Source organism: Cavia porcellus, unplaced genomic scaffold, assembly GCF_034190915.1.
Source record: "Cavia porcellus strain 051 isolate PalLab524CR breed Dunkin Hartley unplaced genomic scaffold, mCavPor4.1 scaffold_8, whole genome shotgun sequence".
In the NCBI taxonomy this organism is placed as follows: Eukaryota; Metazoa; Chordata; class Mammalia; order Rodentia; family Caviidae; genus Cavia; species Cavia porcellus.
Window position 1 is genome coordinate 90,285,790 of NW_026947491.1, and position 25,195 is coordinate 90,310,984.

The 25,195-nt window shown below is 47.3% G+C and overlaps 2 protein-coding genes across 6 annotated transcripts in view; one reads left to right on the top strand and one right to left on the bottom strand.

Annotated features, from left to right (window-relative positions):
• Window positions 1–22,353, bottom strand: part of Nup37 (nucleoporin 37) — a 32,835-nt gene extending 10,482 nt beyond the window's left edge. Inside the window, exons 1-6 of one of the 4 annotated variants that reach the window (XM_063255459.1) lie at window positions 22,238–22,353; window positions 21,473–21,689; window positions 16,954–17,078; window positions 14,979–15,065; window positions 14,558–14,630; window positions 12,674–12,768 (exon numbers count right to left, since the gene is read on the bottom strand). In XM_063255459.1, coding sequence (XP_063111529.1) covers window positions 12,674–12,768; window positions 14,558–14,630; window positions 14,979–15,065; window positions 16,954–17,078; window positions 21,473–21,628 — 536 coding nt within the window. In that variant the 5' untranslated portion in view covers window positions 21,629–21,689; window positions 22,238–22,353. The other 3 variants (XM_063255460.1, XM_063255461.1, XM_003475854.4) reach the window with 3 other exon arrangements.
• Window positions 22,345–25,195, top strand: part of Parpbp (PARP1 binding protein) — a 54,019-nt gene continuing 51,168 nt past the window's right edge. The window contains exons 1-2 of one of the 2 annotated variants that reach the window (XM_003476245.4): window positions 22,345–22,459; window positions 23,688–23,753. The gene's annotated coding sequence lies outside the window, so the exon portion shown is untranslated. The other variant, XM_063255458.1, reaches the window with a different exon arrangement.

Here is a 25,195-nt window from a genome sequence, read left to right on the forward strand (position 1 = left end):
ATTGTTATATATAAATACACATTTTTCACAATTATCTACTTCAACTAGCAGAAGTATACTCTTATTTTGCTAAATCAGTACTTTTCATCCGAATTTGCAGTAGCAGGAAGCAGTGATGACTTAAGTGAGGAGAGGACCGCATTCCCGAGGGTCTGCCAGCTGTGCTTCCCTCCTCGCCCTGAGAGAGCAGACCAGCTGTGGCGATGGAACCGCGTCCTCCTTGCCCAGGGTATGTGCATGACGGCATGCTCGGCTAGCACACATTGACACTCCTGAAATAAGTCTACATTTTTCTTCCAAATGCAGTGAATCCTGGAATCCTACTTTAATATGTATGTGGTTTTTGATGGGTATTATATAAATTGAGCAAATATATTCCAGAACAGCTTCTGATTTGACTCCCTCTCGAAGGGAACAAAAGATGTACAAATACAGGGAGACAGCACCTAATATTAGGCCAATTAATGAAGTGTACTCGTATGCGAAGGCGTAACCCTGCCTAAGCAGTATTTTACCCCCATCAGACCTGGTGCTGCTTTAAAAACAAACTGAAACAAGAGCAGGGCGATCCCAATGACTTTTCAGGGGCACAGGATGAAAATGACCTGTGCTTTATAACTGTATGATTGTTAGTGGCCGTATACATCTAAGCACTAAATATGCAAAGTACAACGAATTGGACTGAAAAAGTCTTCCTGAGTAAATTAGCTACAGATGGCCCAGTGCACGTCATGAGGTCGCATCTCCCCACTAACAGATCCCTAACTGAGCCCCTCTCTGGGCCTTTCTGTCTTCACTCGCTGGTTCACCTCGTGCGTGTAATTCCCATCAGACACTGTGTAACAGCACGCAGGGCACGCTTATGGGGAACGGCGCCCGCGCCCAGAGCACCTCTGGGACCCTGGAGGCCCTCCGGTCCCTCTCTCCAGTCCCACCCCCTTTCTCTCTCACAGAAGGCGCCCACAGGACGCTGACGTCTGCCTGTGGTTTCACAGCATAAGCTACATGGTTTTCGTTTGCTGTCTTTCCTCACTAGGGTCGTAGAGGTTTGCCGAGAGCTTTGTGCCGTACTCTTTGGACCCTCACTGCCGTGCACTACCCTGTAATTAAACACCACCATCCTACTGCTGTGACTGGCACCGAGCTTCTGTCCCGTTTTGGGGCATTACTAATAGTGCCACCATGAACCTTCCTGACATGTACCTAACGGTACTGAGTATAGTCATCTGCATAATGCCCCTCAGTCCGCACACGCGCGCGCGCACGGGCACACACACCCCAGCCAGGTACACACCCAGGATCGAACTGTCAAATCAGTCTGCTGCTGTGTTCAGCTTCAGCAGGTAGATATGGCAAACAGCTTCCCGATCAGCTGCGTCTCTCCCATCCAGCCCCTCCCACCCTCTCCTTTTCCATACCAATGGAAAAGGCTCACACTTTTTCTCATTTTTAGACAAAAACCATCTTGCAACAATGACCTGCCTGAACGGCAAAAGGTCCTGCCTTTCAGTTTGGTCTCATTTTGCGAGATCATTTCTGAGTGGTCTTTTTCTCCTGCATTTGATGTGGCTCCCATGGTACCTTCACGTTCACTTTAAGGCATGGCGAGCAGAACGCAGCGAAGCCTTCTCACTGCCCGGCTACAGTCTCTTCCTTCCCGCCGCCGAACTGAGAAGGGGCTGCTGCTCCGACGCGCTCCCACGCGCACCTGTGCACTTGCCAAAAGGGGACAGGGCTTTCTTCACTTAACCAGCCGTCTGCTCCTCGGTGTAACCAGACAGTTATTAGGGTATGCGCTGATGAGTAACTAAGCGAAGGAGTCTCAATGAAACACTGACGGCAAGGTGGGCTAGGTCTCTAAACCAAACGTCTCTCCACCGCTCTTTCTTTAGAGACAATGTCTCACTGTGCAGCTCACCATGGCCTTGGGATCACGGTGTAGCCCAGGCTGGTCTCAAACTTGCAGAGACGCTCCTGTCTCAAGCTTCCAGAGTGCTGGGATTACAGGAGTGCGCCTCACACCAGCTCAGAATGAAACTATCTTAATGTCACAGTTGTAAGGTATAAAACAAAAACCCAAATCTAGATTTGTCTGAATTGAGACTGTTTTCTGTATATTGTTTTCACTGATGTCATTTTATTGTGGTTGTTGCTCATGCAGAAAAAAACACACATCACATGCACCCACACACACACCACACACACACACACACACACCCACACACACTGAAAAGAAAAAACAGGTCCAACACCAATCACTGGACTCAAAACCTAAGAGAAAAGTCTAATGTGAGATTGGCAAATGAGTTCTTATGTACTGTGTCTGTTGTAAATTAAAACAAGGTAAATTGGTATATTTTTAAAGTGATTTTCTGAATTTACTGATTTTGGTTTTGAAAGAAACTACCAGTCTAGATCAAGTCAGATAAGAGTCTCTTACTGTAACAGAAAAACAAATTTAAATTTGGAAATTCAAGTTTCAGTATTTCCAAACTTATTTATTTATTGATTGATAACTTTGTTTATAACAAGTAAAATTACCTATAAGTCAATAAGTGTGTTTTTCGGGAAAATGGAATGTTATAGAAAGAGTAGCATTCTTAAAATAAATCCATGAAAAGATAACAGACCAGTAATAAAAGCATGGCATAAATGTTATCAGGTTAAATTATGTTGATCCGGGGCTAGGGATTTAGCTCAGCGGCATAAGCGCCTTTCTTGCAAGTGTGTGGTTATGAGTTTGATCCCTTGCACCGATAAAAATGAAGAAGACCAAAAAAAAAAAAAAAAAAAAATTATGCTGATCCAACCAGGAGCTACATGAAATGTACATGTGTAAGGTGGGTGTGATGACGCAAACCCAAAATCCCAGCACTTGGGAGGCTGAGGCAGGAGACCTTCCATGAGGTTGAGGTCAGCCTGGGCCACCTGAGAGTTTAAGGGCAGCCTGCACTACATAGCAGGAGCCTGACTCAAAATAACAAACAAAAGGTGAAATAAAACAACAAAAAAACAGAAGATAAATATACACGTGGATGTATTTAAATGCTTGCAAGGAAAATTTCAAAAGCAAAGCTTCTAAGGTCAAGTGCGTCAGCTGGCATTTTAGAAGCCACCCTGAGGGATGCCAAGGTCGCTGGGTGTTTATGGCACCGCTCTTCCTGTGACATCAAATGACCTGAGCTGTAATCTGAGCAAACGTCTTCCCCAACCCAACATCTCGGCCCTAAGCAGAACGCCTAGAAGTTAGAGTTCTCATAAAATGGAAGAACGAAGGGCTAGCTAGACCCAAGATTATGAATTATCCTTTTCTTTTAATAGTTTATTGCTGAAATTACTGCCTCCTTTCAAGCTGAGTGCTTTTCAGCAGAACAGTAAGTATCCTGACCATATGGTACTAAACATCATTGTCCCACCTGATCAATAAAAAGAGCCCATAAACGCAGTGTCACACGGGGAGACAGCCTGCAGCCTTCACCCACAACTCCAGAGGTAACGCTCTGAGGACTGCATGGGAAAGTTCCCAGGTGTCCTCAAGGAGCCAATGCACAGTGCAGGAGAGTGTGCTGTCAGATACCGGGGTTCCGGCTCTCCGCCCTGATTCGGCACGGGAGTACCGAAAACTGAAGTTCCCACTCGAGGTGTTTGACTGACCACAGAGGGCAGTGGACAGTTGGCTGGTTACGGTGGTGAATAAACTTTGTCAGTTTAAGAGTCAGTGTTCCAAGTGTATTCAGGAAATAAGGGTGGACTTAATACTTCTCAAGTCCACTGTATAAGTTAACAGTAACACCTTTGATATATTTGTGTATTAACGATAAAAGAAACAGATTATTTTACCGAAGTCATATTAAGCACAATGAAATGCGCTCCATGAGAACAGACTGCACATGGTTATAATCTTACCTTTCGGTCATTAACAGTCAAGACCAGAGGAAGCACCCACAGGCTGCCTGTGGTGTCTGGGGAGGAAGGAGTCAGCCTTGACAGCTCCACGCTAATAGACCAGAGCGGCCGCCACCGCACTGCTGCGCGCCTGCACGGAGCCTGGAAGAGGCAGAGTGCTGGAAGCTTCCACACTGCTGCTTTATTGTGATTTCTTGAAGTTACAAATAAATGAAGCAGAAACTACACATTTTCACCACGGCGTGAGAGACCGAGGCCACTCCACCGCAGTTACCAACCCCTCACTCCACAGGCATCGAGTTGTGAGGGATGGGAATTGGGGAAGTTTGTCACGTTTAAAAATAAACAACTCAACTGCAAAGAAATACCATACGGCAGCTTTCAAACAGATCATACGCAATGATTCCATTTTTGAGGAACTCAGAATAAAAGGACTTTTTCTTTAACTAACATAAGCATTAACACAAACACCAGTCAAATCACCTAGAAAATACTACCATTCGTTTCCAGGAAAAAAAACTGTTTTAAGAGTAGGAAAATTTACTGGAGAAAAAGAATGGGGAGCAGGGGTGGGAAATGGGAAACAGGAAGAGCTCCCGAGAGACAGGAGGCCCCACTTCCACAGGTTTCATAGAGCAAACTCCCCGCGGGACACGGTGGGTGAAACGGGGACAACCGCCCAGACTGCAGGCACAGCCGCGCAGGCGGCACCGCTCTAGTGGCTGCGAGGGCACACGGTGACTTCACGCCCTTGGTCCACCATGCGCAGTCTTAGCCGAGAGAAGTCAGACACCTGCAGTATGGCGCAAGGCTCAGGCTTGCTCTGTGAGTGAAGGAGTTCCAGCCACAGTCCCGGACGCCCAAGCCAGCCTGGAGAGGGTTATGGGCGTGTGGTCCGCAGAGGCCACCTGGCACACCCACACAGGGCACGCTGTCCAGCCCTGACGTGGCGACACACCGCTTTAGCGCCGGCTTTGCGTTTCAGCTGCAGGGGGGGCACGAGAGGACGAACAGTGCTGGTCTGCTCCGAGTGGCCCTCGCCCACGCGGGGTCAGCAGACCAGGCCGCCTGACGGCTTAGAAAATCTGCTTGCTCTGTTTCCTCGATTACAATCTCCCATTAACTGTTGTGTTCCCTGAATTAAAAAGTGCATACAGCTGTGATCGGCAGGTTCCACCTGCCTCCTGGGAGTCCCTCTAAACACACGGAGGGTGAAAGGTCGGCAACCTCAACACAGAGCACCAGTTTACCCCAGGCTCAGCCCTCTAGAACGAAGCGGCGACTGTACTCGTGTTTCTGAGACTGGCTCACTGCGTGCCACGGGCTGACTTCTGACCCTGGGCCCACGTGTGCCACCTCCTGAGTGACGGAATCACATGTGACATGTCACCACGCCAGAGAGATCGCTCTCTATTAAAAAATATTAGAGGAAATTTTAGAAGACCACCAGGAGATTTTATCTCCAGAGTTAGTTAACAGATAGTGAGTGACAGAAATTACACTTGGGCGTGGCCGGCCCTCCAAGGACCTTCTCACTGGCCCCCTGCAGGACCTCGCTCCAGGGCCTCTTTATCCTGCTTCCCAGGGGACTGCCTCCAAACAACACCCATTCTGTGACCTTGGCCAGACTGGGGGAGGAGCACTTAGGCCTCACTATGGATCTCAGACTTGCAAATGTACAAAACAGGGGCCAGAGAAGAGCCTGTGCCTCACAGAGGGCAGGTAATAAGTGCTTTTCTCTTGTAATACTAGCTGAACAAGCATGGAGAGGTAACTTAGAATCCGACTCTCCACTAATCGATCCAGTTACATTCCTAAAACACACTTTACTCTCTGTTGTACCCTACTCCTGCTCCCACTTTCGACAAAGATTCCACACTTTACAGAGAAAGTCAAGGGCACTTCATACATCTCTAGTACATTAGCCTGAAACTAAGCATTCCCTGGTCTTTAAAGTCAGTTCTTCCTTGGCCATAATTTTTAACTAGTATTTTAAAAGATTCTTCAAGGTTAAGCAGGAGGAGAAAGGGATCTTTTGTAGTTACAGTGAGTACTGGGCTGTCTATTTCTTTGTATCTCCCAAAGCACTACATGTTGGCTATATTAAACGTGCTAATAAACATTCGTTGATCTAACTTGTTCTTACAGAATGGTACTGCTTCTAACAGACAAGAACATCTGTTATTTGGCTTTTTCTGGGAATGAGATGTTCCGTATTTGTGAGTTTTTAAAATAATAAGCTTAGCCCATGAAACACTTAAAGCCACTTTTACCTTCTTTTGAAGGTAGGGGGCAATAAATCTTTCTAAATGAAATGCACTGCTTTCCTGCTCGAAGATCACAATTATTTTAACTTTCTCTTGATGATACCAGGCCATAACTTCGAACATCGGTAGAGATATTTATTATGTGTATGTGTGTACAAGCAAGCACACAGAAACCAACGTCAGTACTTACAGGGTCTGAGTAAGTGTGCAAATACACACTTTACTAGTACACAAATGTGCCTGTGCATGTATAGCTGATGTTTGCACATGGCAGGCCAGAACGGAAATGAACCAGCAGGTTTACTGACACCCATGGAACACCCTGACCGCAGAACACCAGCTGCTGAGGCCGAGCGCCTGACTGGGGACAGCTTTCTCGTCCTTCCTTTAGGAAAGCCTGCTTCTCAGAAGTCTCGGGCCCTGTCACTGGGTAGTGCTGATACTGCTTGGTGCCCAGTGCGGCCCGATCCCTCTTCCTGGTCTGAACCCTGGGCAGGAGGTGCGGGTGGGAGGGAAAGAGGTGGCATCTTCCTTTTAGCGGCCAGCCGAGTGCTCTGGCAAAACTCTTTCAAAGAACTATAAATTCTTCTCTAGCGGAAGGTAACCCTGCAGACGTGACTAGGCACGGTGATTTTATTACACTAATGCAGATAACTGAAGTAGGAAAGTGTACACTTTTGGACCCTCCTCTATAAAAGGGGAAGAGCAAGCGAACCTGCACAGGCAGAGCTGTGGGGACCGGGTGGGTGGAGGCACACGAGCCGCTCCGAGCATCTGCTCACGCATCAGGCCTGAAATTGTTATCCACCAATTCCCAACGGGGGACCTCAGTGCCCACTCTGAGGGGGCCATGCTGTGTGTGCTAGAGACTGCGTGCCACAGGCGTTCAGAGGTGACACTGGCAGTGCTGACCGTGCTGTGTGACCTCTGAATGACAGACACGCTTCACAGATGCAGCCGAAGGGCGACAACAATGAAGAAGATGTGCTTTTTGCAAAGCTTGCTAATGACCCATTCTGCAGCCAGAGAATTACTTTATGGGCACACAGGGGCGGCTCATCTTGAGCACAGCCTGAACTCCTCCCCTTCTCACCCTGCTGCCTCTGCCTGTCCCGACCTGTCACCCCACTCGATGACCCTGACGCTCTCTCACCTCACCTGTGCTCTACTGCTGCAGGCAAGAACCCTCGCTCTGCAGGTCTGTCAGGGCTATGACGCTGCAGAGCTCCAGGACACCGCCTGCCTGTGCTCCGGGCCTGCAGGGCCTTGGAAGCTGCAGCCTGCAGCCTGGCCTCCCCTGACCACTCCTGGTGGTTTTCACATCTCCCCCATTGTACGGTGAAACCCTCACCCTGCCATGTGCAGGCCTCTGCGCACACGGGCCTTACACTGCGACTCCACAGCAGATCCTCCCATAGGATACGGTGTGCAACACAATGAAGGCACTGATCTTTATAATCACACATTTTGACAGGCTGTCTTCCTATGCATTTCATTTAAAAATGCATAGCACAAATTAGAATTTTTAAGAAAAACGGCATTGGGAATGAGAACTTAGTTTCCTCATACATTTGTATCGATCACAGAACAGTAAACATAGATGGACTTAGATAAAATTTAACCTATCACCTTCCTGACAAGTAGTCCACATTTTGCATTGTACCTTGGTGCATAATGTGACCCTTGATTCAAAACTTGTCAATTTTCAAAGTCTATAAATTTTATGAGCCAGCTAGGGGCTGCAGCTTGCTCCACACTGGTGTTTCTGAGCGGACTACTGCTTGCTGAGTATAAGGCCGTGTCTCTCTTGGAAATGTCAACATCCAACATCAGAAAGTAGGCAGAGGTCCCCGTGCTCACAGGCACTCAGGAGCTAGGCCTTGGGAAACAGCTGGAGGACAGTGCGGAGCAATGGGGGGCGGGGCAGTGTGACTTGGACTGCGCAGCTTAACTTGCACAGACCTGATTCCATGAAAGTCCACCAGAGGTGCTGTGCCCGCCAGCGCCCCCTGGACCCAACGCTGTCTTATTACCCAGCCTGAGACCCCTACTCAGAGACCCCAAATGCTGCACTCTCCTCAGCAGTGCCTCCCTCCCCTACCTAAACGCTTCTATAAAAACGTGCCCTCACCTCTTGCTCAGGGCCAGGGGATTTTTGCCCATGGCCTGACTGCACCCAGGCAGCAATAAAGTCCTCACACGTTGTCGCAACTTTGCCTGCCTCAGTGGCATCAGTTGTGCCCTGGTTTAGCCTAACAGTCTGTGACCCGGGAGTGGAACTGCTGGGGTGCACAGTAACTCTGTCCAGCTCTGGAGGGATGGTCACTGTCCTCCACAGAGGACGCACCATTTTCACGGCTACAAGCAGAATTATGAGGGTTCCAGCTCCTTCCTTCACGGTCTCAGAAACACTTGTTATACTGCGTTTGCAGAATCACAGCTGCCTCGGCGAGTACGAAGTGGTGTCTCATTGTAGTTGTGGTTTGTGGTTCCCTAATAATCAGCGATATGTAGCATCTTTTCATGAGCTGACTGGCCACTTGTAATTCTTCGTGGAACTGGTCATCCAAATTCTTTGTTCATCTGTTTGGCTTGTCTTTTTGTTGTTGAATTATGAGTTATTATGAACACAACACTCTTGGTAGAAGAAAGACTTTGTATTTTGTCTCCTCCTATAAGTTCTTTTCACTGTCTTGGAAGTCTCCTCTGATGCCCAAAAGGTTTTTATGATGCTTCCAATTCATTCTTTTCCCTTTGATATATGTGCTTCCATATATTTTTGAAACCACTGTCAAATCCAAAACCATGACAATTTGTTCTTGTTTTCTTCTGAGAGTTTCAAATTTAAATAGATGCTGAGGATCTTCATCTGTATTTGCAAGGACAATGGTCTACAGTTTTCTTGTGATGTCTTTTTCTAGCTTGCGTACTAGTAACGCTGGCCCCGTAACGAAGCAGAAAGGAGCCTTCCTTTGGTTTCATCTTCTCTTTTTTGAGAAAGCTTAGTGCTAATTCTTTAAATGTCTGCTGCATATAACTGTTCAAAGCCCTGTTCTAGAATGTCTTTCATTTCCGTAAGGTTGGGAGTTGTTATGGCTTTATATAGGAGACCCCCAAAGCCTCAAGCTCAGGGTGGGGCTTTTCAGACCTGGCTGGGGTTCTGATCATAGGATGAAGGCACTCAGGGTGTGTGGCACTGATCCCAATTAGAGTCCTGGGTGAGGCTGAAGGGATTCGAAGTCCCACACGGGGACCCTTCTATCCAGACCCACGTATTCTGTAAAAGCACAGCATGATCTGCACCACCTGGAAGGCTTGCAGCCCGGATGGAGGAAAAGGGAGATGAAGCTAGAAGCTCTGGAGGTTCGCTTGGGTGGAGCTCCGGGCTTCGCCTTCTTCTGCGTCACCTTCTGGCTTCCAGTGTGCACCCCTCACCTCCAGCACAGCCTTCTGCCTTCCCACGCGGACGCCTTGGCCTCCTGATAGGGACTTGCGCTCCAGGCCTTCCGGCTCTGACCGGCTCCTTCGGCTCTCCAGCACATGGATGGGCCTTCTGCTTTGTTCACGCCTGGTTCTACGGGTGGCCGTCGCGAGCCCACCTCGTAAACCCTTCCGTAGCTGTATAACCTGCATTAACCCTGTTTCCCTAGTGAGCAGGGGCCGATGCAGTAGTGATGCCTCTACTAGGCAGAGCCTGCTGTCCTTGTCCTGGGGGCTCACGGAGGTCAGTTCTCTGAGAACACAGCTATTCTCACTGAGCTTGTCTCTCCTGACCCTTACTTTCTTTTGGGAGTTTTGGGTTTAACTTGCTATTGATTTTTGGTCATTTGCTTGTTTCCTAAGATGTAAATTGGGAAACCGATTTGAGATTCTAATGTAGGCTGTGGGTGTTCACACATACAAATTTCCTTCAGAGCAATATTTTGCTACATTTCTTTAGTTTTATGTATTTTGCTCTTATTCATCACAAGAGACTAATTTCTTCCATGATTTCTTCTTTGACTTACTGGGTAAACGTCCATATTTACTATCTATGAATTGTAGCTTTTCTAACATTCCTTGATTTCTAGTTTGAGTCCATTGAATTCCAGGGAATATATTTCATATGATTTCAACTTTTCTAAATCTATCGGTCATTTGTTTTGAGGGCTAACATATGGTTTATTCTAGAGACAATTCCACAGTCACTGAGATGTTGGAAATGGTTTGTGTATGTCTAGTATAAGTTATTTTATAATCTCATGCAAATTTTCTATTTGTTTACTGCTCTTTTATCTACTTACAGTTTCACATATTTTGTAAAAGCAGAGCATGACCTACAAAAAGAACTACTCCCAAGATGACGGAGGCTTTGACAAAGTGGGACAGGCATTTCACTAGAGTGCCCGGACCACCAACACTGGACTGACGGTGGCTGGACTGCTCTTACCCGAACCCTAACCGCTCCTCTCCCCAAGCCTGGCAGCTCTGTCCTTCGCAGCTGGTCCGGGAATGCACTGTTTCACTGTCCTTCTTTCCTTGATTGCCGTGACAGCACAAGACATGTATATTCTCCCCATACTTTTTAAACCCCATCCTTGTCGCCTAGCTTTTGGCCTGAGGGGGTTGGCTGTCTCATCAAAGTTGTGGTTTATTTCTGCTGGTGACTGTGCTGATGAATTCTGTATTTAGCTCCCCAGCTAGAACCATCACGATGTTGTGCATCAACTTCCAAATCCCAGTGGCTTACAGACCATACAGGACTCTGCTCATAAATCCACAGGAAGCGTTTCACGGTGCCAGACGGGCCCCACCTGCCCCAGTGCTTTCCACTGTGGGCAGCAGGTCCCAGGACATGCTTACTAGACAGCAGGGGACAGGGCACACAAGCTCAAGTCAGACCAGGTGGAGAGGTGCAGCTTCTGCTTGGGTCACCCTTGCTAAAGTGAGTTGGCTAAGCTAAGGTCAATGGGAGGAAATCCCCCTCTACGGGAGGAGACAGCGCAGAGCCGGGAAGGGGCCGTGCCCAGCCACAGGGCGGCAGAGTGAGGCCGCAGGGGCACTGCAGGAGGTTTCCAAACCCTTTGACTGCTAGGAACTTTCTCTCAAGTCAGGCCCTGTCTCTCTCCGAGGTACTACCGTCCTTTGTAAAATGATGAACAGGAGGCAGTAAGACTTTAAAAATGTTGCAATCCTATATCAACCCCCAATATTTTTTGGAGAATGTCCCTAGTTTAAAAAAAGTTAAGTATATGGGAAAATAAAAATCCCACCTCCCAGCGGCCCACTCTTCACAGGTCATTCCCAGGCTCGTGAGGACACCCCTCCCCGTCTAGTATTCCTGACTCCAAATGCTTGTGACGTATGGAGTTCTCGCTTAGAGCACGGAAATGCTGATATTTTCTCCTAGTGATGTAACTACCTTAAAAATGGCCCATTTCATAACCGCCTGCCTTGCAAGCAGGCAGTCGTGAGTTCGATCCCTAGTACCGATAAAAATGAAAAAAAAAAAAAGGCCCATTTAGTCTGTCTTCGGGGCCCTCCACAGACCTGGCTTTGTGCATACACAGGCCCTGGAACCTTAGTGTCACCTAAGTCTTTCCTGTGTCTCCCTTGAAAATTGTAAGAGGCAGCTCGGAAAGAATAATGCTTCTAGCTTTAAAAAGATGAGCTACGCAAAGAAGACCAAAAGTCTCAACAGTAACCGGCATCTTTACTTCCAAAGAGAATGACAGAGACTTAGGAATTTAGAGGTATCTCCACAGGGATTAGTAAATCCTAATGACTCCACCCAGCTTTATCAAACATTTGAACCACACAGAACAGCAGTGCTCTTTTGGACTGGACCGCAGCATTGCTAGAGGACAAGCAGGGACTGCTGTCCCTCTGAGCCGGGCCTCGCTGGCTCCAAGCTGAAGCTCATCCCAGGCCCACTCTTGCTCCTGGGAATGTTCCCCGGCTCAAGGAACTCCCCGAACAGGGACGGCGTGGAAGACCATGCCGCTGAAATGCAGCTAGAGAAAGCCTTGCCAGAGACCTCAGACTGTGGAAACCACATCTCCCGTAAATCTTCAGCTCACTATCAAACCCCGACTTACCAGGAGCTGCCGAGAAACCTCCTAACATGCTGTGGCCCTTCACTATGCTGCTGAGCTTGCCCAGTACTGGAGAATCTGACCCAGTGTATACGTGGACTTGATAAATGAGGCAGGGAGTGTCCAGACCTGCGATGCGGACTCATTTCACTGGTCCTGAAATGCACCTGTGTACACCTTACCTGTGCTTTTTTCCTTTTTTTTTTTGATGGTACCAGGATTGGAACTCAGGGCTATGTGCTTTGCTAGGCAGGTGCTGCCCACTGAGGTGAACCCAACCCCTTACCTGCACTTTTAAATAAAATGTGCTTCTTTTACAACATCTTGTGAACTTTATATAAAAGCTGTACTTTTTCTAATCTTAGAATAATTCTCATTAAAATAACATGAAATTTCAAAGATGTGGTTGTGACTTAAGCAACATACCTGCAGGTATGGTCGTCACTGACGCTTGCAATTTCCTGGCCTTCTTTGGGGTCAAACGCCAAGCTGTTAATGAAGTCTGAGTGGCCCTCTAAAACCTGACAGGAAGGAGAAGGTCAGTAAGAAGACAGCAAAGTAACCGCCAATATTCCTACCTAGTAGTTTTTAGTTTTCAGCCTCAAAAGCTTTTCCTGCACGCTTTTTTCCCTACGAATCTTTCTGAAGCGATCTGCTATTTTTAAACCGTGATCTCCACACCCACTTTTCTGGGAAGTTGATCTGGGAAAGAAGCTCCGCAGCTCACCACTGTGGCCTCGCCTTGCTCCTGGCAGAACCACGGAGGCCTTCTCACCCCACCTGTCCTGTCACCCCCGGCTCCCTCCTCCCAGGGCTCACACGGAAGCTGAGGCGCCCTTTGCAGGGCGCCGCGGCCTCAGCCCGCCAGGCTCTCAAGCGCACCTGTGGCTGTGCACATGGCCCCTCACACACGGGACATGAGCTTCATCACTCGCTCAGGGTGATGGTCAGCACTGGTGACAGTAGTGTCACAAACAGAAAGCCCCCGTGGCCACAGAAGGACTGATGGGAAGCTCCACAGTACAGGGCGACGGGGGAGCCGGCAAGGCGCAGCCTGTCACCGCCGTGCCAGCTGACGTCCTAGGCCGGCCTGCGAGGAGCGTAACTCTTCAGGCTACTTCCCCGCCCTCCAGACACTCAAATCGGATCTCAGTTCTAAGGTTAACAAGGCAGTTTTATATAACACTGCTCACCATGTGGAATGTGCCATGGGGGAAAAAAGTAGGTTTAAACATTTCATAAATCCAGTGGCCTTACATAATTTTCCATTGTCTACAAAATAAAGTACATTAGATTTAAATGTGTACTGTCTTTTATAACAAGTACATTAATTTTGCAAAGGTAAAAATGTTACCAGCCATTATCTACTTGGTTGTCCATAAGGCAGCCTTGGACTAACCAGTACGGCCAGCATTGCATGCTCACTGGTATAGCTTAGTGCCTGCTTTTCACTACTAAGTGTCTTTGCTTTGTGACATATCTCTAGTTTACTAGAAAGCCAAGAAAGCAATACTGTTTCTTTTTTGCTTTGGTACCAGGGATTGAACTCACAACCTGGCTATTACCAGGCAGGCCTTGACTACTCAGCTCAGTCCTGGGCCCCAGTAACACTCTTTTCTTAAGTAAACACATTTTAGTGCTCAAAAACACACAGGTGAGGCTCTTTACTGTGAAGCGTGGTCTCAGGGTTTTAACTGAGTTCACACAGTCAAAGGTCAGAATCCCCCCAGGCTGGCGCGATGATCCCACCGACTGTGCGGACAGGAAAAGGCTACAAATGGATGAGCACAAGAGGCCATGGCCATGCTGTTCCAACCCTGTGCTCCTCCCTCTGCCCTGGACAACACCGCAACCCTGTTTCCCGGAGGTCAACGCTTACTCCATGGTGCACTGCACTCTCCCACCCAGCATGGATTCCAATGCTCTTCCTAGTATTTCATTAACAATGACATTAGAGTTTTAATCTGCAGCTGTCACCAAGAACCTAGCTATTATACTGTGTGACAGAGGAAATGGTACCCTAAATTACATCTCTGAAAGACGAGCACATGAAGCCATTATAAAGAGGGACTGATACATGCTGGGCGTGGTGGTGCACGCCTGTAATCCACACTCAGGAGGCTGAGGCAGGAGGGTCACAGTGAGTTCGAGCTCACCCGGGCTGCACAGTGAGTTCAGGGGCTGCCTGAACTACACAGCGAGACCCTGTCTCCAATAAAAAAGAGGGATAAATACAATTAACAAAACAAAAAATGAACAGCTATTTCAAAATGAAGTCTAAAGTCTTGTGAATTATACCTGTCAACATACCTTATATTCATTTTTATCTTGAAGATCTGAAGTGAATAACCTGATTTTCAGATCAGAAGCTGATGTACAAAATCTGTAATTAAAAACCCCAAAACAAACCTAATTTTAATCTTTACATGTAAAAGTCACCTGTCACCAGCCCTCCCACCAGGTTACCAAACTGCTTTAGGGAAACTAATAATCCTGTCTTTGGGAGGGGTGGCTGTAGATCTACTGGAAGGAAAAAAAGCCACCACTTACAAAAGTAGGTGGCAAATAAACATTTTACTTAGAGAACACACAAATGCCAGCACACTCTGGATTTGTCTCCTCAGTCACGGAAGAGACAAAGCTGATGCCAACCAGCACCCGAGTGCCAGGGACTCTCCCCTTCCCCGCGTCTCTGCTGTAGCTGAGGCTCCTTCTAGCTGAACTAGGTCACCTCAGGGAACCGAAGCCAGGCGAGCGATTTATTCTCCAGCCTCCATGAGAAAAGAGCCGGCAGCAGTGTGAAGAGCGGCAGGCAAAGCTAAGAGGGAAAGAGGCGGCTGAGGACACGGCAGGGCGGGCGCCCCTCCAGGAGGGTGCTGACCAGGGCAGGGCGCTCAGCCCTCCCGGCCGCTGCGGTCGAGGAGGACACGCTGACACTCTGAAGGGCGTACGAAGGAAGGAGTCTAAAAGTTGAATCACAACTTTGGAGAATTATGCATAAATAGTGAAGAACACTGGATGTATGTGAACCTTTTCTATTTCTACTTTTCTAAATTTTATGTTAAGCTTGTGTTACTTTTAGGATAAAGTATATAGTTTACTTAAAAAAAAATTATACTATCAGCTTATTCTAAAAATACTGTCCTATGGATGGAACCCAGGCCTCATATATGCTAGGCAAGCACTATACCAGTGAGCTACACTTACAGTCCCTGTCTTTAAAATTAATGGCTGGGTAACATTTTCTGAGTTTATTACTTATATTAGCATAGTTCCAAGAAAGATCTGAGGCAGCTTACTAAAAGACTATGAAGCAAACGAAAAAATCCCGACATGATAAATTGCAGCAAACACAAAAAAAGGTCAGGAAAACAAGCTCCAAACGATGAGAGAAATAAGTATAGGATCCACCAACAGTGTCCAGGTGAAAGCAAAGTCACAAGACTTAATTCAAAAGCCAGCTGTGGGTGCAGGGCGCACACCTGTAATCCTAGCACTCTGGGAGGCCGAGGCAGGAGAAGTTTGAATCTGAACCCAAATGGGGCAACTTAGGAGAATCTCATGTCTACTTTTGTTTATTTATTTATTTATTTTTGGTACTGGGGATTGAACTCATGATCTCATGCTTGCCAAGCAGACACTTACACTGCTGAGCTAAACTCTCAGCCCAAGAATCTTTCAAAATATAAAAAAAGAGCTGGGCATGGTGGTGCACGCCTGTAATCCTAGCCCTCAGGAGGCAGAGGCAGGACTGCTGTGAGTTTGAGCCCAGCCTGGGATACACAGTGAGTTCAAGGCTAGTCTGCACTACAGAGTGACACCCTAGCTCCCCACCATAAAAAAATATATAAATAAATAAATAAAAAGGTTTTCCCATCCCTTGAAATTGGCTAAAAAATGCAAAGAGGATCGTCCTTATCTACTTCCAGATACGGTGAACACGTCCTAGTAATATAAAGGGAAACAGCACCCCAGCAGCTGCTGGCTCTGATGTATGGATGCTGACAGAAGCAGTTGCCTAGAGTATTAAAATTAACACAGCCTTCCTTAGCCTCTAGAGAAAAAGAGAACACCTTCCCAACTCTGCTGTAGCCAGGACTTCTTCCAGGGAAACGATCTCAAACGGAAAATGCTCGGTGGTAAACTAAACACGATTGGCAGTAACCGACGCTGGACAGCCAGCAGAGCACCCAGACCGCCCGGTGTTCCTGGTGGCACCGTGAACAGTGAAATCGCTTCAGAATCCGGCCGCTCCCTCCTCTGCCTTCCTGTTTTTGCAGTGTGTACTGGGAATGAAACCTAGGGCCAAATTTTGTGCTGTTAAACTTGAAAATGCAAACTTGGCCTCCGCATGGAGCAGGACGCGTCAGAAATGTCCTGAACACAGTTAGCTCCTTTGACAGAGCTGCATTTTCAGGGCTAAGGTGGTAACGTCAGGGAGGAACCTGTAAAGACTCAGTGATTCAGGTGAATCACTAGGAAATAGAGCCTCACAGTCTACGCCAAGGAGTTATCACTTCACATGCACGCTGCTGTCCCATTAAAGACGATGACCCTGTAGTACTGAATGCAGCAGATGGCTCGCAGCTAATCACCTGACTAGGGGACATGGGCTGGGAAGAAGTGAGCGTGTACGTCACACCTGGGATCATCCAACACAGCCCAAGAACACTGGGGAGTGCTGTACTCTAACCCTGGACACTTACTTGATGATGGGCGGCAGTGAATCAAGCCTGGTCTCCGGGCTCCAGGCTAAGCCATCGAGCCTCACGCCATGGTGGAACGTTCGCAGCGTTTTATACTGAATGCCATCGATGTCTGCCTCTTCTTCCTACGCGTACACAGTAAGTGCTGTTTTAGGGGTGTCAGTGTATCACTCTGAATTACAGCATAATGAAGAAATCATCAGAAGTCATGCACCTCGGTTCAAAAGCAAATCAGAATTAAAAAAAAAAAAAAAAAAGAAACTGAAGGTTGTGTAAGCTTCACAAAATCTCTAGGGTAGCTGAACCCAGAGACTACGCACACAACAGCTTTCCTCACCAGACAGTTTCCTTTTAAAGGCAAATGTGTTTGCAACAGTCAGGAAGCCGGGAGGTTGCGCTCAACAGGCTCCAAGACGGACATCTCACCGCTGTGATCCGTGAGCAATGCCCAGGCAAGGTAAGTTGGTCTCAGAGTCTGATTCTGCCTACAAATGCCTAACGGTCACCTTGTTCACCTAGCTCAGCCCTTTTAAGACGATTTCTGTGAATCCTCATGAAAAGATAAGGAGAAACATTTCAAAGTTCAGTCGTTTCTCTCTGCAATGTAGACGTTAACCAAAGCAGCTCTCCTACAACAATGGGAAAATCAAATCCGGAGAAGCAGCTGGGCGCCAGGGCCTTGGCCCACACCGAGGGACAGAGCTCAGTGCTGCACGTGAGGCGGACTTACCAGAGACCTGACCCACCCAGGGCCCTTACGGGGGACCGCAGGTGTGGGGGGTGGGGAAGGCTCGTACAAAACAGGTGAAGGCCGGGGCCAAGAGCAGCTGTGGAAAGGCTCAACTGGGTGCTGGGCCTAGCAGGAGTGTGAGCTCCAATTCAGAGTCCAGACAGTGACAAAGAACTTATTTCAAAGAGGTGATATGCTGGGGCAGGCCGCAGGCACGTGACAGTAATAAAGACAGTCCACCTCCAGGCGAACCACCGCGACCCGGGCCGCGGAATCTCCAGACACAGTTCAACCCAACTCGGGCTCTCAGATGGGTGAGGTGGCACATGCCTGTAATCCCAGCACCCAGGAGGCTGAGGCAGGAGCATCGCTCTGAGTTTGAGGCTACAAAGTGAGCTCAAGGCCAGCCTGAACTGCACAGAGAGACCCTATCTCAAAAAGAGAAAAAAAAAAGACAGAAAGAAAAAGAAAAAAAGTGCCACAAACCACAACAAGCAGCAGAATCAAACTTACAAAAACATCAGCTATTAAAAGATACAGGTTTAAGGGTATAAGAGAGGCAACAAGAGATTACTAACAACAACCAAGCAATTTTAAAATGAATTATAATCGATCAGCACAATTCTAGTACAAAAAGACACACTGACTAAGAGTAACACGTTAGAACATCCAGGAGTAAACCCACACGTTTATAGGCAACTGATTTTTGATAAAGGTCCCAAGATATACACAAGGAAAGAGCAGTAAACAGAACTGGAAAAGCTGGACACTCACATGTGCGAGGAGGAAACTGAATCTTTCCCTCACACCACATGCAAACACAGTGGGTTCAAACAAAAAGGAAAATGAGAAGGAAAATACCGGACAGCGACAAATCCGGAGCAGGGACAGATCGAATGGCAGTGGTCCCCATGTTACGCACAAAGAAAGTTAAAAGATGTTAACTGCTATACTAATGAAATGTAGCATCCCAGTGTTTTTGGCCATCCTTCAAAAAATGAGAAATAGCACAAAAACCTCCCAAAGAGGAAAAAAATAAAAGGAAGTACAGAATCAGGCTGAAAACATGCATGTCAATAATGTTTTTAACACTGGAAAACTTAAAAGAGTAACCCAAATACCTAGCAATACATGAGTGGTAAGCGGGGATGCAGTCCTAGCGCACCATGCACGCTCCAACAGGCCAGCATCTGACGATACGCTGTTAAGCAACAGTGCAAAGCACAGGAGAACACAACAAAGAACGGTATCACTGATGGGAAATTTAAAACACGAGAAACAACACAGTATTTGGTTTGGAATCCCTACACATAATCCTAACACTGTGAACAAACACAGAGGGTCAGAAGCACAGGATTTCCTACACGGCTGGCTGAAGGAATCCCAGGGGTGTTGAGAGAACCCCTAATGTCCTACTCCTTAGACGAGACGGCAGAAACACAGATTCATTTTATTTTATTTTTCATGTCTCATGCACATCCTTCCGTATGTAGCATACTTAAGAGAACCTTTGAAGTTAAACTTCAGGTGAATTTAGATCTAACAGCAAAAAAATTTTTCCATAAAAACAACAGAAATACTTACCAACGAAAGGAAAACGCTGCCACACTGTACTACTTCCTAATGCGTGGGGACCACAGCTGCACACCCAATACAGGGGTGCCTTGGTTCACCAACTGAATCTGTTTTACTATCTGGGGGAAGACGGCGGGGTTGTGTTTGGCACCTGTCTTAGTGCTAGTGAACCCAAGTGGAATTCTTCTGAATGTTCCTCCGTTTTGAAGCATTCGTGTTCCGAGGCATCACCGAGGCTGGATATGCCAGTGCGGCAACCCCAGAGCCATCTTAAAACATGCTTAGCCTGCTACGAAGAGCTGACGTGAAGGTTTGGGTTACATCTACTTTCCACACTTGACAATCCCTCTATCAAAAATGGAGCTTTCACATAAAAAGACACACTATTATAGTACTGTAACAGTGGCAAAAATTAGCTTCAGTATTTGTTACTCAAATCATCGTGGAATTCTTTTTTTTGGTACTGAGCATCAAACCCAGGACCTTGTGCTTGCCAGACAGGCGCTTATGCTGCTGAGCTACATCCCTGGCTTCACTGGGCAGTCACAAGGATAATAGCCCGAGCTTTGTGTGCCACTGGTGAAACCTCTTTCCTGGCAGCGCTGCCCGTCACTGGGCTGAGAAAAGGGCAGAGTGTGCACAGCACAGGCAGTGATGAGAGCCCCTGTGGGTGCAGGAGGGCAGCCGGGCAGTGCTGCAGGCAGGACCCAGAATCTGCCTCACTGGAGGCTCCTGCAGCCTGAGGCTCCAGCCGAGGGAAGGCTGTGCTAAGGGGCTTCCCACCACACCCACTGAGGCCACAGGCAGTTTTAATCAGGCAGGCTGCGTTTATCTAGCCCAATTCCTTCACCTTTAGAACACCTGAAAAAGATTGCTCAACCCTTGGTCTCAATCACAGGACACTTGATGACCCTAATGTGCTAGTTCAGCTGGAGTCAGGACAAGGGTCAGACCTGAGTTGGAAACGCCTCCCCTACCTAATGGACAGTGTGGGGTTGCTTAAGAGTGCTTGAGTTTACTCAGGCTAACAGCCTGACACCTTTCACCCTCATGCCTCCTTAGAGTAAATATCAATACATAGCAAACCGGTGTAGCTTTATACACAGCGTAAAGTGCTCAACTGCATTTTGATGTCAAAATTATCTTTCTTCTTTTGGTGTTTTTGAGACAAGGTTTTGCTATGTAGTTCAGGCTGGCCTCAAACTTGCAGTAATCTTCCTGCCTCAGCCTCCTAAGTGTTGGTACTGCAGGGACACACCATGCCCAGCCAAGACTACTACCTCCTATGTATAAAAGAGCAAATCATGTTACTAATAATGTATCACTTTAATTCAGTAATAGTTACTTTAAATCTTTAAACACTGGCCATTGGTAAATTATATCAATTGATTCTAATCTGAGAAATAAGATTGTATGATCGATATTCTGGTATAATAGGATTAAAAAAGAGACTCAAGTGGGTCCAAGTGTCACTGCTCAGACTGTCACAAGCAGGCTGGCTTCCCTGTGAGCAAACCTGGGACCTGCTCACTACGAAGCAATGGGCTATGACTGCCAGCATGGCCCAGGCCACTGACAATCAAAATACACTATGACTGCACATGTGCCTTCTACGGTCTTACGTATACTGACACCGCAGCCACCTAAAACCCTATTAAGCGTTACTTTCCTTGTGTTTACAGAAGAGAGGCTAGGTACCTGCTCAAGGTTGCGTAGTTATGAAGAGCTATGGCCTCGCAAAAGTAAACCCCTAAGCATCCTGTCCCCAGAATTCAAGGGCAGTACAGAATGTCCCACACAGCTCTTTTGATCCTAGTTTACATATTCTAGATATGTACTCAAAATATACGGCAGGTTTAACAGGAAAGCCAAGTATCATTAGAGCTGAAATGGTCCTGTAGATCAGTATCAGTATCACCAGCTCCCTATGCCAAAGCAGAAAAGTTGCAATGGATCCAATTGCATTGGTATTTCCTCTGCACATCGCCTTTAATCATCAGGATACCCATTTCTAATCATGAAGCCAAAGAGCACTTTCACCATCTACACTGTTTGCACAGATCTCCAGGGTATGTTACTGGGCAGCTCTTTCTCTGGATCTTTGCATCATTTCTTAACAATCAAACTCGGTATTTTTAAAGTTTAGCTTTGGCTTGTATAAATTTCCTATCAGTGAAATACCTTCACTGTCATTCAGTGCCCTTGCAGACTAACCTGAAATGTACATATGCCGATCACCACGTAATTATTGCCACCATATGCAATTAGGTTTCCTGAATCCCCACTCTCAAAGGGATTAAATTCTACCACATGCACAAAATCTTCACAATCCACAGTGTATGCAGGATTCCTTGTGGCGTCTTGCTTCATTTTGTAGGTCAAACTCGAGCAGCTCTTAAGAATAAGTCTTCCACTGGACAACTTCAAGGAACTGTGGAATACAGCAGATACAACAGAAACAGGCATACAAGGCTAAACTGTCAAGGTCTAACATGGCCTCTGGAAGCAGCATCCCTATGTGAGATTCACGAATTTTAGTGATTATTGTTATTATCTGCCAGACGCAAGAGCAGTCCAGAAAGCGGCTGGGTTCAGGGACGAAAATGAGTAAGCAGCGTCTTACTAAACTAAACCCCAGGTTTCGGGGCTTCTTAAATTGATGACCTTGACCCGGGGCTGGGCATGGGAGACGCCCAATGTAGCAGAGTGAGGTGGGAGTGCGAAACCCGAGGAGAGGGGATTCAGGGCCCGCCCTCCCCTCCGTGCTCTGCAGCCGGAGTCCCAGCACTCACAGGGCCGGACTTTCTTCCCTAAAGCCGCCTGAGCAGGGAAGGTGAGGTCCCAGAAATGAGCCCCGACGCCTCTCCCAGAGCAGGGGCGCCTTGAGATCACCTGCTCGCCCCTCCCTTGGTCCTAACTCAACGGGAAGAAGTCTCGCGGACAGGCTACGACCCGCGGGACGCCACGCGCAATACGAACCGAGGCCGCGGGGAAGCGACCCGCAGAAATGCTCTCTCCACGCGGCTGCCGGGAGCGCGCCGGCTCTACTTCCGGGTCAGAGGGCGCGCGCGGCGATTGGCTGCCAAGTCTCAGCGCGAGATTTGAAATGTCAGCCGCGGTCAGTGGAGCAGCCGGCGAACAGCTGCGCTGCTGGACGTCAGCTCGCTGGGCTCTGCGCTTCCCGGGCCTCCGCGCGGCCAGGTGAGTCTTTCTCTCTCTCTCTCCTTCTCTCCTGCCTGTCGCGCTTTGACTATTGATCCACGCTCGCGAGGCGTCCCGAGCGGCAGGACACCAGGGCAGACCCGACCTGCGCGGACCCTGATCCCACAGCTTCTCAAGTGAGATCCGCGGGACCCTTGGGACTTGCACTCGTCACCTGACAGTGACAGTATCGATTGCCACTTTTTACTGAGCCTACCAAGTGCCCAGCGCCCGGAGAGTTGTATACTTGTTTCACCAATGTCTCATGATTCTTTTTTTCGGTTTTATTTTTATTTGTCCATATTTACGGTACATAATGATTGCGTTCCTCGTGGGGGAGTTGGCCCATGTACATAAACACATCTCAATTCTTTTTCCGACCTCGTTTCCTTCCCGCTCTTTCCATCGTTTGGTCACCTTTCCTTTTGCAAAGTCATCATTCTGTTGGATAGAAATTATCTTCTCCGTTGTACAGAGGAAGAAATGTATGCTCACCAGACGTTTTAAATACCAAAGGACTTGCAGATAATGGTGGATGTGAATCTTGAACTGAATCGGAAGTATTCACTGCACATTGCCTGCCAGTGAAAGTTTTCTTTCTGTTTGACAGTTTTTGCACAACTGTAGCTTCTGTGTTTACAATTTTTGGCCCCAAACTGGCTCCTTTTCCCTCTTGGAATTCGGGAGCCAGTAACAGGATTGAAGGAGGTTGAATCTTGAAGGAGAGTTTTATTCTTGACCAGGAATAGGAAAATTGGGAGATAAAGCCATAGATCAACTTCTAGGCCCTTGGGGATCAGTAGATTATAGATATGGGGTACAAGGAAAGAGAGACAGTGTGAATCTATAAAGGAGAGGAATATTCATGCCTTTTCGAGGGGTGACCTGAGCTTTTCTCGAAGATTAAATGCCTATCCTTTTGCTCCTTTATGGTTCTTTCCTACTGTTATGGCGTTTGTCCTTTGTCTTGGCCCTGGGGGGGGGTGTGTTGTTTAGCTTGCAAGTGGGGTTATAATGGAGTCAGAGGGTGTGTGGTGGTCACTCTGGCAGCTTAGATCAACTGGGTTCAGCCAGCTCACCTGAACAGTCATTCTGTGCTCAAGATAAACAAGAAAGGGCAGTTGTTCCGCTACATCACCTGGGCAGTGCCAGGTTAAAAAGTTTGGAATCCAGTTTTGAAAAGCAAGTGCTTATTACTGTTTCTGTTTTCTATGGCTGTTTTGTCCAGTACAACCTGCCATTCAGAGCGCCTGCATCTTCAGTGTTACCTGGGGTCCTCACACCTGGCTGGCAGGTGAGTAGAAGGGATGGACAATGTCCTGTTCTTTCTGGTGAGCTCTCACTCTGGGCAGCCAGGTGTAACGGTTATGGCTTCCACAATCGCTGGGAGAGTGAACGGAACAACGAACTGGGACTGGACCAGAGATTCATAGACTACCTGTGCTGCCCATTGTACTGCCGCTCCTGAGCTCAGGATGGATTTTACTCTTTACATGAATAATTGGTAAGAAATTAAAAGAAGAATAGTTTTATGATACACAGAAATAATATGAAATACAATTTTTGGTGTCCACAAGTAAAATTTTATTGAAGCCCAGCTATCTGTGCTCATTTGTTTGTGAATTATGCTCTGCTGTTTTCACTCTATGAGGTCAAGTTGAGTATGTGAGTTAAGACACAGATTGTGTGGCCCACATGTCTTAAATAATTACCATTTGTCCCTTTTCCAAATCTCTGCTGAGCCCTAGATGAGACTCTTGGTTTCCTATCTCCAATCGTGTTACTCTTTGTACTACTCACTTTCCTGTGGGTGGGACAAATAATCCAATACCTACAGCTTAAACGTGGGAGGTTTAATTTGGTTCATGTTTCAGGGAATTCAGTCCATGGCTGGCTGCCTCCAAAGCACAGATGGCATGGCAGAGGAAAGCACCTCATTGCATTGCAGCCAGGAAACAGAAAGAAGGAAAAGAAAAGTCAGGGAAAAAAGAGTTATTTAGCTCACAGTTTGTGGAGGTTTCAGTCCATAATCAGCTGGTTCCAAGGCAGGGTGGCACATGGCAGAGGGGCAACAGTTCATGGCAGCAGAATGCAGGAAACGCAACAAGAGCAAAAAGGGGGAAAGTGGATGGAGGCTCTTTCTGTCCGTTACATTATATACAGGCCATGCCCATAGGCCCAACATTGGACCATGCATTATTCACAAACTCTAGAAGCCTGCCCCCATGACTGCTTGAGGTTTTGGGGGGACACCAGACACAAACCATAACACACTCCTTTATCCAGTTACTTCCAAAAGACTCACTTCTGAATATCTGAGACTTTGGAGACAGTTTAGATCTGAACCATAGCATACATTCAATTTTAACTCAAAACGTCATGGATGGTGGTAGCTAATGTGCTCCATCATGTACCAGCCACTGCTTTAATTAATGTCTTACGTTTCTGCTTCTCCTCTGTGGCTTAGGATCTATTTTTTAATTTCAATACAAGCAAGCTGAGAAAGACGCAAATGATATAACTTTTCCAAGATTTCATAGCTGTTAGTGATTGAGTCAGGGTTCGTAATGATTAGTTCTAGATGGGCTTTCATTTATAGCAATTAAACTCTTTTTTTTTTGGTACTGGGAACTGAACTCAGGACCTTGTGCTTGCCACAGTGTAGGCACTGTGCCTCTGAGCTGCATCCCTGCCCCTTGTGATCTGAACTCTTTTTTTTTTTTTTTGTCTTTTTCC